The 20,104-nt window shown below is 42.0% G+C and overlaps 1 protein-coding gene across 3 annotated transcripts in view; it reads left to right on the plus strand.

The window, feature by feature from the left end:
- ZFPM2 (zinc finger protein, FOG family member 2) overlaps window positions 1–20,104 on the plus strand; it is a 482,727-nt gene that overhangs the window by 107,305 nt on the left and 355,318 nt on the right. For 2 of the 3 annotated variants that reach the window (XM_050940635.1, XM_050940638.1), the window contains exon 2: window positions 10,936–11,094. The exons of the other annotated variant lie outside the window; for it this stretch is intronic. In XM_050940635.1, coding sequence (XP_050796592.1) covers window positions 10,936–11,094 — 159 coding nt within the window. The remainder of the gene's footprint in view (window positions 1–10,935; window positions 11,095–20,104) is intronic. 3 annotated transcript variants of the gene reach the window in all.

The raw sequence follows: 20,104 nt of genomic DNA on the forward strand, positions 1-20,104 counted from the left end.
CGTGCCCCAACCTCCTGTCCCAGTCCTGTTCCCCCTCCCATCCACTGAACCACTCGATCCCAGCCTGGAGCACCCTCCTACACCCCAGACTCCTCATCCTTAGCCCCATCCCAGAGTCTGCACTCTGAGCCGGAGCCCTCACCTCCCCACACTCCAACCCTCGCCTCAGCCAGGAGCCCTCTCCTGCACCCTGAACCTCTCATTTCTGTCCCTACCCTGGAACCTGCATCCCCAGTCCAGAGTCCGTACCCTCTCCCACACCCCAACCGCCTGCCCCAACCTGGGACTCCTCCCATACTCCGAACCCCTCGGCTCCACCCCCCAGCCCAGAGCCCACTGCTCCACCGCAAACCCCTCATCCCCGGCCCCACCGCAGAGCCCATACGCCCTCACCCTGTCCCGCATCTCAACCCCCTGCCTCAGCCCGGAGCCCCCTTCCACACCCTGAACTCCTCATTTCTGGCCCCACCCCAGAGCCCGCACCCACAGCTGGAGTCCTCACCTGCTGCCTCACCCCAACCACCTAAACCACCCAAGTGAAAATGAGCCAATGAGGAAGGGTAGGGAGAATGAACGGTAGAGGGAGAGGGGATGGAGTGAGCTGGGGGCAGGACCTCAGAGGAGGGGCTGGGCAAGGGTGTTCAGTTTTGTGTCAGTAGGAAGTTGGCAACCCTATATCTGGCAATCCTTTGTGCATTTTAGTACAGAGGAAAGGATTGACTCAGCATTATAGATTCAGCTGACCTTGATTTCTGGAAGTAATCATTTCTGAATAGGGTAGGGACTGTTAAATAGGTTGCAGTACCCCCCCCCCCCCCCGGTGTATCTTTAAAAATAATATTATTTAACAGCACAGGTGTTCATGGCACTTTACAGGCTTATAAGGTACAATCCTTGCCCTGAGGAGCTCACAATAAGGCAACAATTTAGTACTCCCACAGAGAGACATCCAGAAGAGAAAAGGAATCCAGGAGCCTCTTCCCTAACTTCTATCACAACTGTGTTTAACCAGGCCCAAAACGAACCTAATGGTAGTGCAAGGTTGCAAGGCTAGTTAGTGTTTTCTGTAATATTGTATTGCACAAAATGAACCCAATTCACTGGTGCCCACACAGTTCTCTTGTACTTATTATTCCACCAAAGGAGTCACAAAACAATCGTAAGGGCCCCTTCACTCCACACCACATATATTCTAAGAATAATAACAAATAAATTTGTTTTGTGCATTTTAGAGTGGTCATACAGAAGAAATGACTTTTCTTCTGACCTACCGCAATAAAGACAATCACATATTGCTATTGAAATTGTCAAAATGTGCACTTTTGGAAGGAGACCACTTAAAAAGGAATTTGATTAGAAATGTATCACAACACATACTTTTCCATAGAACTGAAACTTGAGCTCTAATGGTTAACCTGTGGAATTCCATATATCCTCATGCATATTTTGGAACCAACCCCTTTCAACACTTTCATTTGTTAGAAAGTATTCTGACCTAGGCTGTAAGAAGAAAATAATAATAGTCATTCAGTAGTCATTCAGTAGTTTCATTGTGGCCTCATGGATAATAGTAAGAGAAAGGAAAACAAGACGAAAGCGAAGCTCCAAATTTCTAAAATGTTTAAAGATCTTTGAAAAGTTTATGCACAAGCAGAGTTAATGCTGTCATGCACCAAAGTGCCAAAGATCTAGCAGTAAAGAATATTAATCCACTTTTATAAAATCAAAGGGTTCATATTTTTTACTGTAAAGAAATAATTTGAATAAAATTTGACCCTTTCTACAATTGTCTGTGGGTCAAATTGAACCCACCATTAAAATTATCTAATATCTTTCTTGCATTAGCATTTCAAAACTCAATTTAAATATTCACAGAGCTCTTTTTTAATAAACTTAACAAAATTCAGGTAATTTTCTTCAACTTTCTTGATTGAAGGAAGGCAGTGGGTACAGATATAAAAAAGATGTACAGCTACGAGCAAAACCTGAAATCAATTATATATATGAAATAACATAACACATGGAAAGAAATTAATCAAAAGGAAAAATTTCTACTATATGATTCTCTTGGTCTGCTACCTGCAGGCAAAGAACGTAAATGAAAAAAAATCAACATTCTTCTTGCAGATAAGGGAAAAAATTAATAAAAATGTTTCCTTCCTACCAGATCCCCTGATACAACTTGTGTTAAAAGTAAGTTGCTGCAGGAAGAACTTGCTCACTTAATATAAATCCGTGTGTGTGTGTGTGTGTGTTTTACAGAAATACAGGATTATTCTTCCTGTTAAGCTCAATGACATCAGATTGTTGTGTATTAACAGTGTCCAAAGAGCACCTCTCTTCCCTACCTCATCTCATTAAATTGTTGTACACTAGGTACACTTAAAAAATTTCCACCGGTTTGAGATAACTGGTTCCACCAGTATTGCTCATTAAAAGTATATGGAATATCTCTCAAACTGTCTGAATTTTTCAAAACTTAAGAAACAATTAAACTACCACGACTATACATAAAGCAGATATATCTGAGGAGTTTAAGATGTGCTTGCAAGGTAATGAATCTCTACAAACTGACATCTGTGTTGAGCTGTTGAAAATGTAACATTAGGAAATCTGAGAACTGCAAAAAGGATTTTGTTAAGTTTAACAGCGCACAACCATAGTCTAAACAGAGAATAGTTTTCTTTAAGTATTAGATTGATATTATTTATCAGATGGTAAGCATGAACGATATTTAAGTTTTTCTACTTACTGAACAAATGTGGTGGTGTGTGTCTGACTGCCAATCACGTGTTGCTAGGAGTGTTCATTATAATTTTAAGATACTCATCTTATAGTTGGCTTTCTATGTACTGCTATATGCTGCCAAGCAGCAAGAGACTGGAATTTAACTGCCCGGCTTGGCCATTGCTTCCCATATTGGTGGGAACTGCGTAATGAAGATATATGCTGAAATTCCAGAGGGAGGAGCAAGGCTAGCTTTCATTTACTCTCCAGTGAAAATTGATGGCCATTTGGAATCAGCATTAACTGAGAACCAAAGTGAGTTCAGTAATTCTGAAAGATAGTCATAGAATCATGTCACATGTTTCTAGCCTGAGAGAGATAAGCTAGTAGGAAAAAGATCTAAAGTGTCCTTGAAGTTGCCAGTATGAGCCAGAAGCTCTGTTTCATAAATTCTGGATGTCATTATTCAACCATATTGTCCTAACTTGTGAGTTCCCATCCTGTGAGGAATATTATAAACTTGGTAGCCTGATGGTGGCTGAATACAGTCTTGGCGTCCTGGCCCTGAGGTTAGAGCCAAAAAATGGAAAATAGATAATCGTAAAGATATTGCTTGTATTTCTTCTCATTGTTGTATTGATGTCATCATTTTACTTTCATCAACATGGGTTCATCTTCCATGTTTCAACACTCCATGTCTTCCCACTGGCAGAAGACAATTATTTGGTATTTACAGTTTTGTCCACTGTAGAAGTGGTGAACCAATGCAATCTGAAAACCAGTTCTGTCACTCTGGGGAAAGCCAGTGATGTGCTGGAGGAGGAACTTTGGAGCATGTTTGCAGGAACTCCTTGTTCAAATTTCTTTCATCAAGTTGAGGGAAAAATCAGGATGTTTTTCTTGCTGCTGACAGACTTCAGAACTGCTCAGGATGCTGTCAAATCATGCTGACTGGAGATGATACTTCTTGGGGCTTATAAAAATACTTTTGAAGAACAAATTATTTATCTTTGGAATGGATCAGGTTGTACCAGTTATTCTAATGTCCTAACATTCTTCTGATATTTTTCAAGAGACGGAAGCCCTGGGACCACTTTTTGTAATGTCTTCTCTTCACTCACCACATTTAAAATGAGACAAGTTGAACACGCTGTTATCCTCTCAATATTCTTGGCTTAATCTTTAGAAACTGATAATAAACATTTCCAGCACGTTTATTTGCAAACTAGTGTTGCCTCATTCTTTGGTTATGTTTAGAAAAAAATGTTTTTCTTTAAATAGAAAAACAAATGGTTTGATTCTCCAAAAACCATGCCCCTTCTGTCTGTAAGCTTATTCACACCTGGTACCTGGATTTTAATACAGGTTAATAGTATTATATTCATGGCAGCACATTATTGGGGGAAATTTTCAGAGTTTCAGCAAGATCATACAAAATGCATCCCATGGATCCACCAAGTTTGAAGACTCAGCAGTGTATAATGGCTTTTAAAGAAGACTTATTAAATATTACTACTAATAATAATTATATCACATTAGCCTCTCCCCAGCCATTCACCATCCAGGATTCCAGACATTCTGAAGCATTTTTAATTTGCTAAGAGGATTGTTTTATGATGCTTCTGTCAGAATGCTGGTTGACTAGGAAGGAAGTTAATCACTCATGACTTAATGGGTTAAGAATTTCAGACCTGGTCTACACTATGATTTTAGGTCAAATTTAGCAGCGTTACCTCGATTTAAGCCTGGACCTGTCCACATGACAAAGCCCTTTTTTTTGACTTAAAGGGCTCTTTAAATCGATTTCTTTACTCCACCTCCGACGAGGGGATTAGTGCAGAAATCGGCCTTGCCGGGTCGAAATTGGGGTCATGTGGATGCGATTTGACGGTAATGGCCTCCGGGAGCTATCCCAGAGTGCTCCATTTTGACTGCTCTGGACAGTGCTCTCAACTCAGATGCACTGGCCAGGTAGACAGGAAAAGGCCCTCAAACTTTTGAATTTCATTTCCTTTTTGGCCAGTGTAGTGAGCTCATCAGCACAGGTGACCATGCAGAGCACATTGTGCACATTGCCAGGTCAATTTCTTGTTTTGATCCACTCCATCTATCTTTTACATCTTAGGCTGGCAGCAGATGGTGCATTACAATTGCTAGCCATCGTCATCTCCTGGGTGCTCGGCAGAAGATGGGAATGACCTGGCTGAGTCACTCCCATGTCTGCCCAGGCGCCCCTGACCAACCTTACTGAGGTCGGCTAAAAGAGAACCCAGGAGTACGATGACGATGGCTACCAATCATAATTCACCATCTGCTGCCAAAAGGCAATAAGCTGCTGCTGTGTAGCAATGCAGTCCCACGTCTGCCAGCACCCAGGAGATGTACAGTGACAGTGGGCTGAGCAGGCTCCATGCTTGCTGTGGTATGGCGTCTGCTCAGGTAACCCAGGAAAAAAGGCACAGAACTATTGTCTGCCATTGCTTTCACGGAGGAGGGAAAGAGAGGGGGCCTGACGACATATACCCAGAACCACCCGCAACACTGTTTTTGTCCCATCGGGCATTGGGATCTCAATCCAGAATTCCAATGGGCGGCGGAGACTGCAGGTACTGTGGGATAGCTACTCACAGTGCAATGCTCCGGAAGTTGACGCTAGCCTTGGTACTGTGGACGCAGTCCGCCGACTTAATGCACTTAGAGCATTTTGTGTGGGGACACACACAATCGACTGTATAAAAACAATTTCTAAAAAACAGACTTCTATAAATTCGACCTAATTTCATAGTGTAGACATACTCTCAGAGAGACTTTCCCACAGCATTAAGCAAAGCATTGAAACACATGCTTAAGGCTATCTCTGTATGGCAAAGCCCTTAAACATGTGCTTTGAGCACATGCTTAAGTGCTTTGCTGCTTACCAGTAGTCTGATGAATTGGAGCCAAAGGACTTGGTTTACTATTGAATTTCTCCAGTTTTATGCCATTCTAACGCCACTGATTTTGTTGGAGTTACACCAGTATAAAACTGGAGAAGTGCATTGATGCATTAGACCCAGAGTGCTTTACAGGGTCAGGTGCTGTTTGTCTCATGAAGAAGCATTTAATTTTAATAGGCATTTTCTCCTTTAAAGGAATGTAGGGCTATTTTCTTATGACATTTCACTCCCATCTTGCCTCTCTGAAATGCTTTTAGTCACTTTTTTGTACATGCCACTTGCCCTTTTAGATTTGTATTTACCTTTATCTTTAGAAAGTAGGGATCAGGGCTGCTAGTGTTGTATCTATTTTGTGCTGTATAAAAATGGTCAGTTACATTAATTTTTATATATATTTATATGTATATAAAGTGAGGGTAAATATTTATGTTTTAACTGTGAAGAGACTAATCATACTAGAAAAAATGTGCTTGCATGTCTTTAAATCTGATACAAATTAGGGAACTAGAGTTCAGATTTCCCCACACTGCTCTGCCAAGTGGCCTCAGTCAGAAATAATTTTCTCCATAATGGAACATGGAGTTCACTCATCAGCCTCTCCTGACTAGATATTATTATTTGTATCAAATTATATGTGGTGATTTCCTGAAGTGGACTACTGGGCCCACTAAGCCACACAGGTTATTTACTGAATTCACTCCTTCATTGCTGTCATTAATTTTACTTACCTTTCTGGTGTCTATTGCCCTTACTTTATTTTTTTAATTGTTAATTTAGGATTGTGGACATGTGAATAAAATTGGTTATAACCCCCTCACCCCCAAAAACCCAAGTTAATATGGAAGGTGGAAACTGAGATCTGCTCTTTAGTAAACATTTTCTCATTTTTCAGTTTGAAATCTTGGGGAAGAACTGGAGAATTCAGTTGCCTACACAGTAGCTTCTTTAAGATCAGAAACTAAGATTTTTTTATCTAAATGTATTTAGAAATTCTTAACTGCTTATCAAGTTATCTAAATAATCTGAAATACTTGAGGTTTACCTTTTCCTAGATTACATGTAATGTTTTTACACAGCTCTACTACGAAAACACTATAAAAATCAAAACACAAGTTTATGGAAGTGAGAATAAAAGACAAAAATCTACCGTATTCCCCTGGAATTAACCATTTAACTAAACTCCTAATCCTTCTGCTATTTAAATTTTATTATTTGATTTCAGTGATCTAATCCCATCACAAGCCAGTTGGCACTCACACCAAAGAAGAGTTTTAGGAGTTGGAATTATTTTGATTTGCATTGTTGCTACTTTATTTTATGTTTGGTTGGTGTCAATATTTCACACTCTGTCAACTCTGTTTTTAATACATTTTTCATCGAAATAAAGAATGGCGCTTGTCTCTGTTGAAATAAATGACGATAAAATAGGAACATAAATAATGTATGTATACTATAATTGTACAGTAAAATGAAAAGCATGATTAATTGATAACGTCATTACATTAAAGCAAGGAGTTAAAAGGAAGCACGATGTAGTCTAAACTCACTCTAGGAATCGGTGCCAGTGCTAGCCCATTGGGGGCCTCAAGCAGGAATATTTTTGGGGCCTCCCCACTCAACACATGCTAATAATTAATAGGGGCCACTTTGAGCTGCCGGGGGCCCTAAGCAATTGCTTAGCCTGCTTATGCCTAGCACCAGCTCTGCTAGGAACTGATGAAGCTGCAGTCAGTCATCTAAAGTGCTGTAAGTAACATCAGCAAAATTAGTGAAAGCAGCCAATTGAGGGAAAAACACCACATCAGAGAAAACTCAGGACCTCCACTCTTTTAAATGTCATATTTATTGTTGTCCTTTTGACTTTAATTTTAAAATAAGATAGTTCCATTCAAATTACCAATTCAAAATTCTGGACAGGATCGATTTCAGTGGAACTACTTGCAGAGTAAGATAGCATGAATTAGGATAGCAGAATTGGGTGCAGGATCAATTTTTAAATGGATTAATAATGAAATACAATGCTATGGAATCATGAAAATTAGAAAAAATATCTACCTGTTAACCCCTAGCTGAATGTAACCATTCATTTTCAGTAAAGGTCAGCATAGTTTTTTTTTGGGAATGACTTTTGTCCCTGAGAATTGTGTATGTGGATGATTCTTTGATCTGTGCCTGCAGATGTCTAGGTAGGCAAGCATTTCTTCATTAGAGTACACGTATTGGGGATTTGTGTATTGGCATCTAGATGTGTATGCACAAATAAAACCACATTCTGTTGCACACCTACAATCTGTGTTTTTGCGTGCATATGATGAAATTTACACTTCTCTAGCCAGTTGCATGCACAAATTGGGGAATTATATATGTGTATCTGTATTTAGCATCTACCCAAAAAAATGTTTGATAAAAATGTTTTTAATCTGAGCTTCATTTAAATCAACCAACCACCATAGCTTCAACTCCCTTGCTGCTTTTTGGATCTACTGTGTCCTCCTGTCTACTGACATTTGTTGAACTATATGTGACATTCTGTGTACTACTTGAAAATAATGTTAACATATCTTATAAAGTGAATATTTCCAGGACTGCCATAAGTGAATATATATGGACTACATATCTATTCTTTTCCTTAATTCATAATGGTAATTATTAGAGTGCTGACTACATACTGGTGACTCCTTCAAAGAACATCTCTAAACAGGCATAAATATCACCTCACACATGCAAACTGAATTGCTCAGATATTCTTCATATATTTTCCAGCAATTCTTATTTGGAAATTAAAATGACTATAATCTAATGTTTCAGCAGGAATCAGATTGCTGAAATGTGGACTGTTATAGTTCATCCAAATAAAAACTGCTTGAAAAATACATTAAAGACATATAACCAGTTTTGGCAAGATATGGAACATGATGTTCATGCCTGCTTGGACTTACACACACCCACACCGTTCCCCTCCACTCTTCTCCATCCACACAAAGATTAAAACCTCTTAGAACAGTTTCATTGTTTAATAGAATCAGAATACTGTAGAAGGCTCTTTTAGTAGATCATTTATTGCAAACTGCAAGATTTCTGTGTATCAATTTAAATGCTTCTCTTTGATTTTTGATGATATATGTGAACACACTTTCCCCACTTACAATGACTGACTATGAAAATCTCTTTAACATTTGTGTTCTTTTGTTCACTTACCTTACGTATAGATGCAGGGACACTTGAAAAACTCTAATTTAACCTCTTGGTGTTTTTATAGGGTTTATGGATGAATGCCTTTGCACAAAAATTATTATAAAATTAAAAAATGAACGTGTCTTCAATAAAAATCTTGAAAAGAGAGATGAGAATAACCAATAAAATGTATTTGTCATTTTCCAACCTGGCTAAAGTGCCATCGTTTTATATACTCATATTTAAAATTGCATAATTTGCAGTGGGTGTTTTTGAAATAGCATTTTAAAGCTGAAATTAGAAGTCATGTAAGGTGTCTCACTGATAGCACTGGAGATTGAAATTCTAGACATTCCACGTTCTCCCCAGATTCCCTGCCAATATGTGCTCAACCCTTTTTTGGAATAATCCCTCCCCCCCCCCATCCCCCTTGGTACGAGATGGTGTCCATATCTCCATGTCCATGGCCACTCAACTACATGCTTTCCCAAGACTGCCAGAAAATGCAGGTGATGATAATGGCACATTTTTGATAATATGCAAATTTCTTTGGGCATAGATTCAGCCTTTAGAATCAGTCTAGATTGTGCAACCCTTACTTTATACTTGTGAGTATATCCTCAGACAAGTGGACCCGTTGTGTCAGATTCTCAGGCAGTGTAAATTGGCATAGTTCCATTGAAATCAATGCCAGCTGGGAATCTCTCACCCACTGACTTCAGTAAAGACAAATATCATATTTATGAGAGCAAGGGTTGCACAATCTAGCCAAAAATGAATTTGACTACTTTGATGCAGTGGAGGTAATCACAGATTCCTAATAAATCATAAGAAATTCCAGTACAGTCAGTGTATTTTAACAACTTTATCCTTCCCGCTTCATTTAATGCAATAGGACCATTTATGTACTGCGTCTCAGTATTATAGAAGTATTAAAAATAATACTGGAAAACTATCCTATAAGTACAAATTACATTTTTTCGTTAGAGAACTATGTTTCATTTTAGCAAGAAATCTTCAGTCAATTATAAATGGGGCCATGCTTTCATCAGAGAGAGAAAGATGTAATTTTTCTTCAAGTCTCAACCATGTATTTTGCAATCTGTTTTTGAAATCCATTTTTTAAATGAATTTTGAAAAGTATAGAATTTATTAAAATCTTACTTCAATTAAAATAGATTCCATTATTTCCAATCTCTATTAAAATCTCGGGTAAAATTGTTCATCTGCAAAAGATGTCTTTACCAGGTAGTTAATATTAACAAATGAACATAAAGTGTACTCATTATTTGCTCATCTGCAAATTTGACCTTGCCTCCAGGCTAGTAGTCACAAAATGTAGTTACCATCTGTTGGGTGTTTGGTCTATGTGAAATGAACTGGTAATCTCAGTCCAGTTTCTGTCAGCTGTGTGTCCACAAAACAAAAAAATCAGCAGAATTGCCACTCGTTGGTACCCCATTAGAGAGGTATCAGGACTTTGTGCCAAGGACTTAGTGGCCATGGAGACTTCAGAATTATTTTTAACTGGTCTCTTCAGAGCAGAGTTGAGGCCCAATGGCAGGACTATGTGAGGAAACTTGCATTGTCCCTGTCTGTGCTTTAAATATTCGAAGAATAGACGACTCAGGTCTGTAAAGCAAATTTAACGAGCGCTAGAATTCAATGTAACATTAAAAAAATCTAACAAACACAACAACAAAAAAAGGGCTGCTCTTCCACATATACAAATGGGGTTTACATATATAACTTCCATTTCTATTATTAGGAATGGCTGGCTTAAATACCACAACTGGATAAATGACAAAGCAGATAATTTGCACATATTATTCCAAAATATAACAATATTTTGCATATTTGAAATACATGTGAGCTATTTACTGAGCTGGCAGAATAATGAGAAAAATCACATCTTTTTTTTGTGTGCAATACATTGGATAAATTATCTGATAAATGTTGTTTGATCATTTCTAATAAATTCCCATCACAGCAATTGAAGAATAAACCCTAGTTGTAGAATTTACTTGTAAGATATGAGGCTTTTATTTAATATTACTGTTAGATGATTTTGGTACAGTGTCCCTGATTCTTTTTAAAGGGCCCCTTGAAGATGCCATTGACGATGAAGAGGAAGAGTTCCTGTCTGAAGAAAATGACATTATCTCAAAAGAAGACTTTCCATTGGAGAAAAGCTTTTCTGTGGAGTTTGAGCCTGAGAATTTGAGTTGCGAAGAAGTGGAATACTTTTGTAATAAAGGTAATCAATGCAGCACAGCGCCTGAGGGAGTGAAACCGATACGTGCACATGCACTTGATCAGAAACATTTTGTGGTGTTTGAAATGCAGAAAAAGCCCTATTAATAAGAATCCTTAAATTAAGAAAATATCAACTCTTGTTGAGTCATCTTTTAATCTGGTAGTACTGTATATATTCATTCAGAAGCCGAATATTTTTGGTAAAGAAGTGATGCATCAAAGAGTGGGGGTTGGATTATAAATGGGTCTACACCAAAATTTGATGATTTTAAACTCTAGGGAATCATTGAATTGAATATCGAATACATTATCATTTTGTTTACCTGGAGCATCTGCAGGCATGGACCCCTCAGCTCCCAGTGTCCGTGGTTTGCCGTTCCCAGCCAATGGGAGCTGCGGGAAGTGGCGTGCAGCTGGGAATGGCAAACCGTGGACACTGGGAGCTGAGGGGTTCCATGCCTGTGAACACTCCAGGTAAACAAAATGTCCAGGCCCACTCTTACCCTAACGGGTCAGGAATCAAAGTTTGCCAACATCTGAAATATAGGGTCGGCTTATGAAAGGGTCAAACAGTTTTTACTATTTTTACCTAACCATCTTGGAGGGTTCGGCTTATAAATGAACAGGCTAATGAACAAATATATATGGTAATTACTGCAAATATTTCAATATGGTAGAGCTGGAACTCAGTTTTTAGAGTGTTGGTAATCAAAACATATTTATCTTAACTATTTAAAATGAACCTCAGAAATCTATCACATAAGACAGAGAGCTGGCAATACAGCAGGCCACTTCATTACTTCCTTGCCCATGTTAGGAAGCTTGCTGTGTTTTTGGATTCTTGAATTAAAATAGTGCTCACTGATGATACACTGCCAGCACTGTGAGGTCAGTGATTTGCAGAAAGGAGGGCTTTTAAAGTTGTAGATGCCTTTTTGGCACACCAATTGTAGGTTATTGAAGATATATTTATTTTACGATGAAATATGTCAATGCATTCTTAACCTGTGTTTGGGTATGCTGTTCTCAATCCAGCTGACAGAAAGGTTTCTCTTTTATGAAAAACTGATTTAACTTTCTTTCTTTCTTTCTTTTTGATTGTTTTATTGTTTGTCTTCTGCAGCTAAGGATGCTCATCCAATATCTAGAACCATTGTGGTAATGGTTGGCTTATTAGTTGCAACGACCCAGGAAGTTTGGTTTCAGTGATTTTTCTTTCTGTTCTCTTTAGGGCACTGGGATATTTTTTTCTTACTGGGATAGTTTGGGGGTCTCCAGTTTATCAGTCATGATTTTCCTAGGCAAACTGGAACAAACCTCTTTGAGTGCAGTCAAAGGCTTAGGCCCATAGGCTTAGGCCTATAGAGTCCTGGTTGCCATAGAAGTAGAGGTAGGTGGTAGAGAGTGGAGAAGACAAGAAAACACAACTTCTGTAAGTTTCTCACACATGTGACTATGTTAGGAATGGTTAGTTAGTTAATCCTTAGCAAGGATATGGCACCTTGGAGAACAAACAATCAAAGATGCAGTTTTGAATCCTAGAGCTAAATGGCTTATCGTACTAAGACCAAACAAGATGATAAATGAAAATACTTTAAAAACACAATGAGCTAAATGCTGTTAACATTAAGAACTTAAGAATGGCCCTACTGGGTCAGACCAAAGGTCCATCTAGCCCAGTATCCTGTCTTCTGACAGTGGCCAGTGCCAGATGCCCCAGAGGGAATGAACAGAACAAGTAATCATCAGGTGATCCATCCCCTGTCACCTATTCCCAGCTTCTGGCAAACAGAGAGTAGGGGCACCATTCCTGCCGATCCTGGCTAATAGCCATTGATGGACCTATCCTCCATGAATTTATCTAGTTATTTTTTGAACTCTGTTATGGTCTTGGTCTTCACAACATCCTCTGGGAAGGAGTTCCACAAGTTGACTATGCGTAGGCAAACACTGCACCCATTATGAGCTCAGTGGATAATAGTCTGCTTGGTTTAGTGGAAATATTTGGCCAGACATTGGGATTATTCTATAGTTATTTTGTGATGTAGCTCAAGATTTTTAACTTTCATTTGAATAGTCAGCATGCCAGTTCTTCCCAAGTCCTCTCTGACCTGTCTAGGATGCCTATGACTCCAGAGGATGGGGAGGGGACTCTGAGAAAGGATTCATATCGGGCTGATGCAGCTATTGCTTTCCACTGTATACTCACACTGCTTTAAAAGTCTACCCAATCTACAGAGCCCATCCCTGAAAATAGTCCTGTTCTGTGTGAATGAATGAAAACTTGTTTACTTCCTTATTTTATTTTATTTACATGCAACAGTAATTTGTATATTTATAAATCTTGCTATTTTTTTTGTGAGGGACAACAAATGAAAAGCAGAGATGGGAGTGAGGGTCACTGGTATAAAATCAGGAATCTGGAGGGGGACAATGAGCAGAGAACCGTGGATGGCTCCCACTACTCCTCGAAGGCATCCAGGGAGCCAGTGGACATAGCCCAGAGGAAATCTGTCTAGAGACATGACTTGAGGAAGGATCAGAAGTAGGCCCCGCAGTCACAGATCACCCTCCACCCCCTGTTTAGCTTCCTCCTCCAGGTACAGTGCTAGGAGGAGGCTGATGAGGAGGTCTCATGACTTTGTAGGGCCGTGATTAGGAGGTGTGTGTTGGGGAAATGGGATATAAATGTGTGCCAGGGTCTTCCTCTCACTGCAAAAGGATCAGGTGTCAGAGAATGTCATGAACCACGCCAGGTATATGCCCATGCTCATGGCACTATGAAGGAACTGCCAACTAATAGTCCCAGCAGGCTGTGGGACCAGGGTGGAATATGGATTAGCCCGCTGGGATGCCACTCCCTTCTTGGATAGCAGGAGTTCCTGCCACTTGTTGTCAGAGCAGGACACAAGGATGAGGAAATGAAGGGTATGGATCATGAGCACATACAGCTGTTTTCTGGGTGCAGTTAAGAGATGGACTGGCTGTATGTCTCACAGCCAGCTCAGACAGTATGTAGGGGGTGGCTGGGGAAGCATGGAGGGCCAGGGGTCAGGGTCAGGCAGGGAGTACCCTCCCGAAAGACCCACTCAAGGAAAACCACAAGAAGCAGGTGTGAGGGCTGCCCTCAACTCCTGGAGCACAAGATGGGGGACATGAGGGATGGAGAGTTCACATGTGCCAGCCAAGGGATTGACCCTGTCCCCCTGATTGTAGTCCGTGAAATCTCCAATCCTGGTGGTAACAGCCAGAACACACTCTGGTACATCAACAGAGACTCTCTCACCTTCATACCTAGATGGGGGTTGCGTAGCAAGGGCTCTGCGAGGAGGTCCTCCTCATGAACCTGGTTGCTAAGACTAGCTTCTAGGTTCTGAGACAACGTGAAAAGATCTTGGGAAACCTCTGGCAGCTGGAGCTCTTGACCCAGTTGACCTGAGCAAAGAAGGCCACCAAGTAGATAGTTTGGCAAGCCTCCACCCATGCTAGGTGGCTCGGGTCCTGGACTAGAAGGAGCATGTTGTCAGCATACACTGACAGGACCATCCTCAAATCCAGCTCTTGGAGCACCAACTCCATGAACCTCTTGTGGAGGAAGGTGCTCAATGGTGATGGTATATTGCTGGCTGGACAGCGGGCAGCCCTGACACACCCCTCGACCAAAGATGACTGGTTCAGTCAGGGTCCAGTTGAGTTGACTAAACATTCGCAGAAGCATACAACACTGGGGGAATCTTGCCGTTACTGTGTCTTAAGTTTAGGTATGAACCTGATGATATATCCCAGGAACTGGAAGCTGTAAAGATATTTGTTGATTCTTCAAAGTGAATATCATTTGATTCTTGATGCTCTTTTTTCCAGGTGATATGTATAGTAGTAGTTATAAAAGAAGCTTTAAGCCTATCCACAGCAAATTCTACAGGGAAAATTTCTTAAAAGAAAATACCTTATCTTATCTTATCGGGCATATAAAATTCCTAACCGAGGCAGTGTAAAAGAAAAGTCCCACTTTGAAGTAAATGGAGAACTGTAAGGGTCCAGTGTGGGGGCTCGGCCCTCTCGGGTGCGGCTGTGAGCCAGTCCGCCTCGCTCCACGAGTTGGGTGAGCTGTCACCTTAGCCTGGTGAAGCAGGAAACAGTCAGTAACTCAGGTCCTCAGGCCATGGCTGAGCAAACAAACAGTCTATTAGCCCAGGCCCTTGGGCAGGGCGGGGCAACAAGCGGTTCAAGGCTCAGTCCTTTAGACAGAGACTGAGCGAACAAACAGTCTATTAGCCCAGGCCCTTGGGCAGGGCGGGGCAACAAGCAGTTCAGGGCTCAGTCCTTTCTCAGGCCAGCAAGAGGGGGAGTCTGCCACCCCTGGAAGGGTGGCAGAGGGGATGCAGGCCCTCCCACTCCACTGCGTCCCACCCGGAACCCTAACAGCGACAGGCAGTCTGCTGCTCTGTCAGCAGGGATCCTGATCGCAACACACTGACATTGGTTCGGGGTCTCTTGGAGCCAGACTACTAGGGTCAGCTACCCTGGGCCACTTCCAATCTCCCCCCGTTGGTATCTGTGTATCACCCGCGTCTTCTGCAGTGTCCCACACCATGGGCTTCTCAGGATACTGAGCGCTGGGTAAGCGGGGCTGGTCCTCGGGATACCGGGCGCTGGGACGTTCAGACAGCTCCTCGGGGCACTGGGTGAGAGGTAGGCCCGGCCGGTCCTCCTTAGGGTAGTGAGGATGGGGCATACTCAGCTAGTCCTCCTCAGGGTAGCGAGCACAGGGTCAGCTTGGCCAGTCTTCCTCAGGGTAGTGAGCGCGGGGCAGACTCGGCCAGTGCTCCTCAGGGTAGCAAGCGCGGGGCAGGCTCGGCCAGTGCTCCTCAGGGTAGCGAGCGCGGGGCAGGCTTGGCTCGGCGGGGGCTACGGCACCAGCGTCTGTCCTCTCCAGTGGCCAGCGGCCAACTGAGTGCTGTGGCCGGGCCTTTATACTTCCTGTCCCGCCCCTTGACTTCCGGGGGGCGGGAACAGGTGGCGGCAACTCCGCCCACTTCGGTGTTTGTTCTAGCTCGGCCCTCTCGGGCGCAGCTGGGAGCCAGGCCGCCTTGCTAAAAGAACCTATTCTGGAAAAGAATGGAATAGGAGAGTATGAAGGCAGTGGTTTTCAAACTGCAGGTCGCGACCCAGTACTGGTCGTAGAATGTAAGGCACCGGCGGCTCTGGTCAGCACCACCGACTGGGCCGTTAAAAGTCCTGTTGGCAGTGCTGCCTGACTAAAGAAGGCTAGTCCCTACTTATTCTGACACCACGCTGCACCCTAGAAGTGGCCAGCAGCAGGTCCGGTCCTAGGCGGGTGGGCCACGGAGTTCTGCGTGCTGCCCTGCCCTGAGCCTCCACACTCCCATTGGCCAGTTCTATGGGCGAGAGCTGCAGAGAGCCGCTCGCGCACTCCGCCTAGGAGCCAGACCTGCTGCTGGTAGCACGGTCCACGATGCCAGAACAGACAGGAATCCTGCCTGAGCATCCCCGCTGCGCCACTGACTAGGAGCCGCCCAAGGTAAGCCCATGCTACAACCCCCTGCTCCAATCCCCAGCCCTGAGCCCCCATCCAAGCCCCTTCCTGCACCCCAAACTCCTCATCCCCGGCCCCACCGCAGAGCTTGCACTCCTAGCCCAGAATCCTGACCCCTCCTGCATCCCACTTCCCTGCCCCATCCCTGAACCCCCCCAAACCCAGAGCCCCCTCCTGCACCTCAAACCCTCCAGCTTCACCCCACAGACTGAACCCCCAGCCCAGAGCCCTGACACCTTTCCACACACCAACCCCCAACCCAGAGCCCCTCCCACACCCTGAACTGCACATTTCTGGCCCCACCCACAGCCCTCATCCCGAAACCTCTGCCCCAGCCCTGAGCCCCTTCCACACCCCAAACCCCTCATCCCCGCTCTGTTGGGTCACGGGCATCAACAATTTTCTTCAACTGGGTCGCCAGAAAAAAAATTTGAAAATCACTGGTATGAAGGCATTTAAATGGCTCAGCTACAGTTGAGTTGTTTTGTGTCTTAGAAATTTAGTACTGGTAGCATGAGGCTACGTGTTCCCCTTCTGTGGACAAAAGACAGGAGGGAAAAACTCGCCTGCGAAGTAAATGAGATTCATCTCACACAGTTTCCTTTTCACCCTCCTCCCAGTGGATGGGTTTGTGACATTATTGAATGAGGCCCAATGTTGCTAATTGTAATGATTTTGTCATAGGTCTCATGCCATTTAGTGTTTTTCTTAAAATCTCAGATGCTGAAATCTAGAGATTACATGATGATTTTTTTTTCATTTTCTACCCTTGGGTGTGGAGGAAAGCTTGAAAATGTGAAGTGAGTGTATCCTAAAGGCTCAGAAACCAAAGAGAAAGAAAAAGAATCTAAATGCATTTATTTGGTGGCCTGACTTGTGATTTTTGAATGCTTGGATTTGGTAGTACTGGAGGCCTGCAAACACACACATCCTGTAGATCTGCATCGAAAGTAGAAAACAAATGGGTAGATCCAGGAACCCTTCTCCCACAATGACATCATGACTTTTGATGCAGCCATCCATACTGGCTTTGGTTATTTCTGCCTGCTCACCACTCACCACCATAGATTCAAGCAGAATGAGTTAATACTTTGTTGTAAGGGGAGTGTGCCACAGACAGTGACTAGTCCGAGAAGTAACCCTTTTTACCCTTCCAAGTTCCCATAGAAAGAAGGTAAAAGGGAACAGGGAAGGGTTCTAGTGAGGACGCAGATAGGCAAAGAGCATGTAGCAGAGCTGGTGTTTACCCCATTCTGTGCTGTGTTAAGTATACAGTGTTTACTTTTTAATCCCTTCCCAACCATGTACAGAGGAGGCAGACTCTGGAGGGGAGGGATAACTCAGGGGTTTGAGTATTGGTCTACTAAACACAGGATTATGAGTTCAATCCTTGAGGGAGCCATTTAGTGGTCTGAAGCAAAAATCTGTCTGGGGATTCATCCTGCTTTGAGCAAGGGGCTGGACTAGATGACCTCCTGAAGTTCCTTCTAATCCTGATATTCTGTGAATTGGGCCCAGAGGTTTGTAATTATCCCAAATAGGGATTGAAATTAACAAGTCATTGGAAAGGGGCAGGATTGAGTTCACATGTTATTGACTTAACTGAGATGGAATACATGAGTATTAACAATTTGGCTACTTAAGGTATTTGGCAGGAGGGAGTTTTTTGTCAGGCTTTATCTGGCTGTTTGATGGAGAGGTAGCATCCTTGCAACCAGCTTTCCTGATAAAGTCCTACTCCCAGATGGTCAAATGGTGTGGGAGATATCCAGAACTTTTAGACAACGAAGCATTTGGATAACATAAGTGCTGTTTTGAGCTGCAATTTAATTGCAGTAGAAATATGGGGAATGAAGAGAGTAATGCTGAAGTTTACTTAATACTTTTTGAAGCTTGGGGTACAATGCTTGTTAGAAGAGACCAATGTCTTCTCTGGGAGTAGGTGCCAGTACAACCCAGTCTCATCAGTGTTGTAAATCTACTGGTTTGTAAGGCCCTCCATTTCCATAATCTCCAGCAGTTGGTTGTGAATAGGGTGCAATGGACTCATAAAATGTGCTCATTATTTCGCCAGTGATACTGACAAATACCATGCTGTTATTTAAACTGGTTGAGCCAGCCATCTCTGGTGCTAACAATGGCAAGGGTTTAGTTGAGAAATTATCAGCTGGTGCTTAACTAACACAGGGCTTCAAGGGGACACACTTCAAAACTACAGTTTTTGAATAAAGGAAATTTGAATGACTGGACTTGTACCGTATGTCCAGCCATTAATTCTGGGCTGGAAAATTGGTTTGATCACAAGATTGCCAGACATAGAAAGCAAAGGAGAATGGTTCTGCAAAAGTGTGAAGCAAATTAAATTGATTTTGCATTACATGTCATTAAACAACTTTCCACTTTTCAAATTATGAATTTTGTCTAGTTTTTCTTTTCCCTCTAACTCATAAATGGCTTGTTAGAACAAAACACCTGGAAAATTCGCAAACCAAAAAAAAAAAATCTGATTTTTAAACATCAAAGTTTCTAAATGTCAATAATTGCACTTGTCTACCTGATCATTTCAAAGGATTAAGAACTTAAAGAAATGAACACTGTTTAAGTATAGATGTATTATAAGCAGACTCTACAATTAAAGTTTTCTACTATTTTTATTATAAGTTTCCACAGTTGCTTATAAATAATTTTGGCAGACTTCAGCCATTTTGACTGATTTTTTTTCCACGTCAGGCTGAAATTTTTTGGAAAGTTTCAACAAAAATGGTTCAGATGTTTTTTGAGAATGAAGCCAGAGAGAAATGTAAGAACATAAGAATAAGAACGGCCGTACCGGATCAGAGCAAAGGTCCATCTAGCCCAGTATCTGTCTACCGACAGTGGCCAATGCCAGATGCCCCAGAGAGAGTGAACCTAACAGGCAATGATCAAGTGATCTCTCTCCTGCCATCCATCTCCATCCTCTGATGGACAGAGGCTAGCTAGGGACACCATTTATGGACTTAACCACCATGAATTTATCCCTTTTAAACATTGTTATAGTCCCAGCCTTAACAACCTCCTCAGGTAAGGAGTTCCACATGTTGACTGGAGCTGTGTGAAGAAGAACTTCTTTGTATTTGTTTTAAACCTGCTACCTATTAATTTCATTTGGTGACCCCTAGTTCTTGTATTATGGGAATAAGTAAATAACTTTTCCTTATCCACTTTCTCCACATCACTCATGATTTTATATACCTCTATCATATTCCCCCTTAGTCTCCTCTTTTCCACACTGAGGAGGCCTAGCCTCTTTAATCTTTCCTCGTATGGGACTCTCTCCAAACCCCTAATCATTTTAGTTGCCCTTTTCTGAACTTTTTCTAGTGCTAGAATATCTTTTATGAGGTGAGGTGACCACATCTGTACACAGTATTCGAGATGTGGGCGTACCATGGATTTATATAAGGGCAATAAT

The sequence above is a fragment of the Gopherus flavomarginatus genome, chromosome 2 (genome assembly GCF_025201925.1).
Source record: "Gopherus flavomarginatus isolate rGopFla2 chromosome 2, rGopFla2.mat.asm, whole genome shotgun sequence".
NCBI lineage: Eukaryota > Metazoa > Chordata > Testudines > Testudinidae > Gopherus > Gopherus flavomarginatus.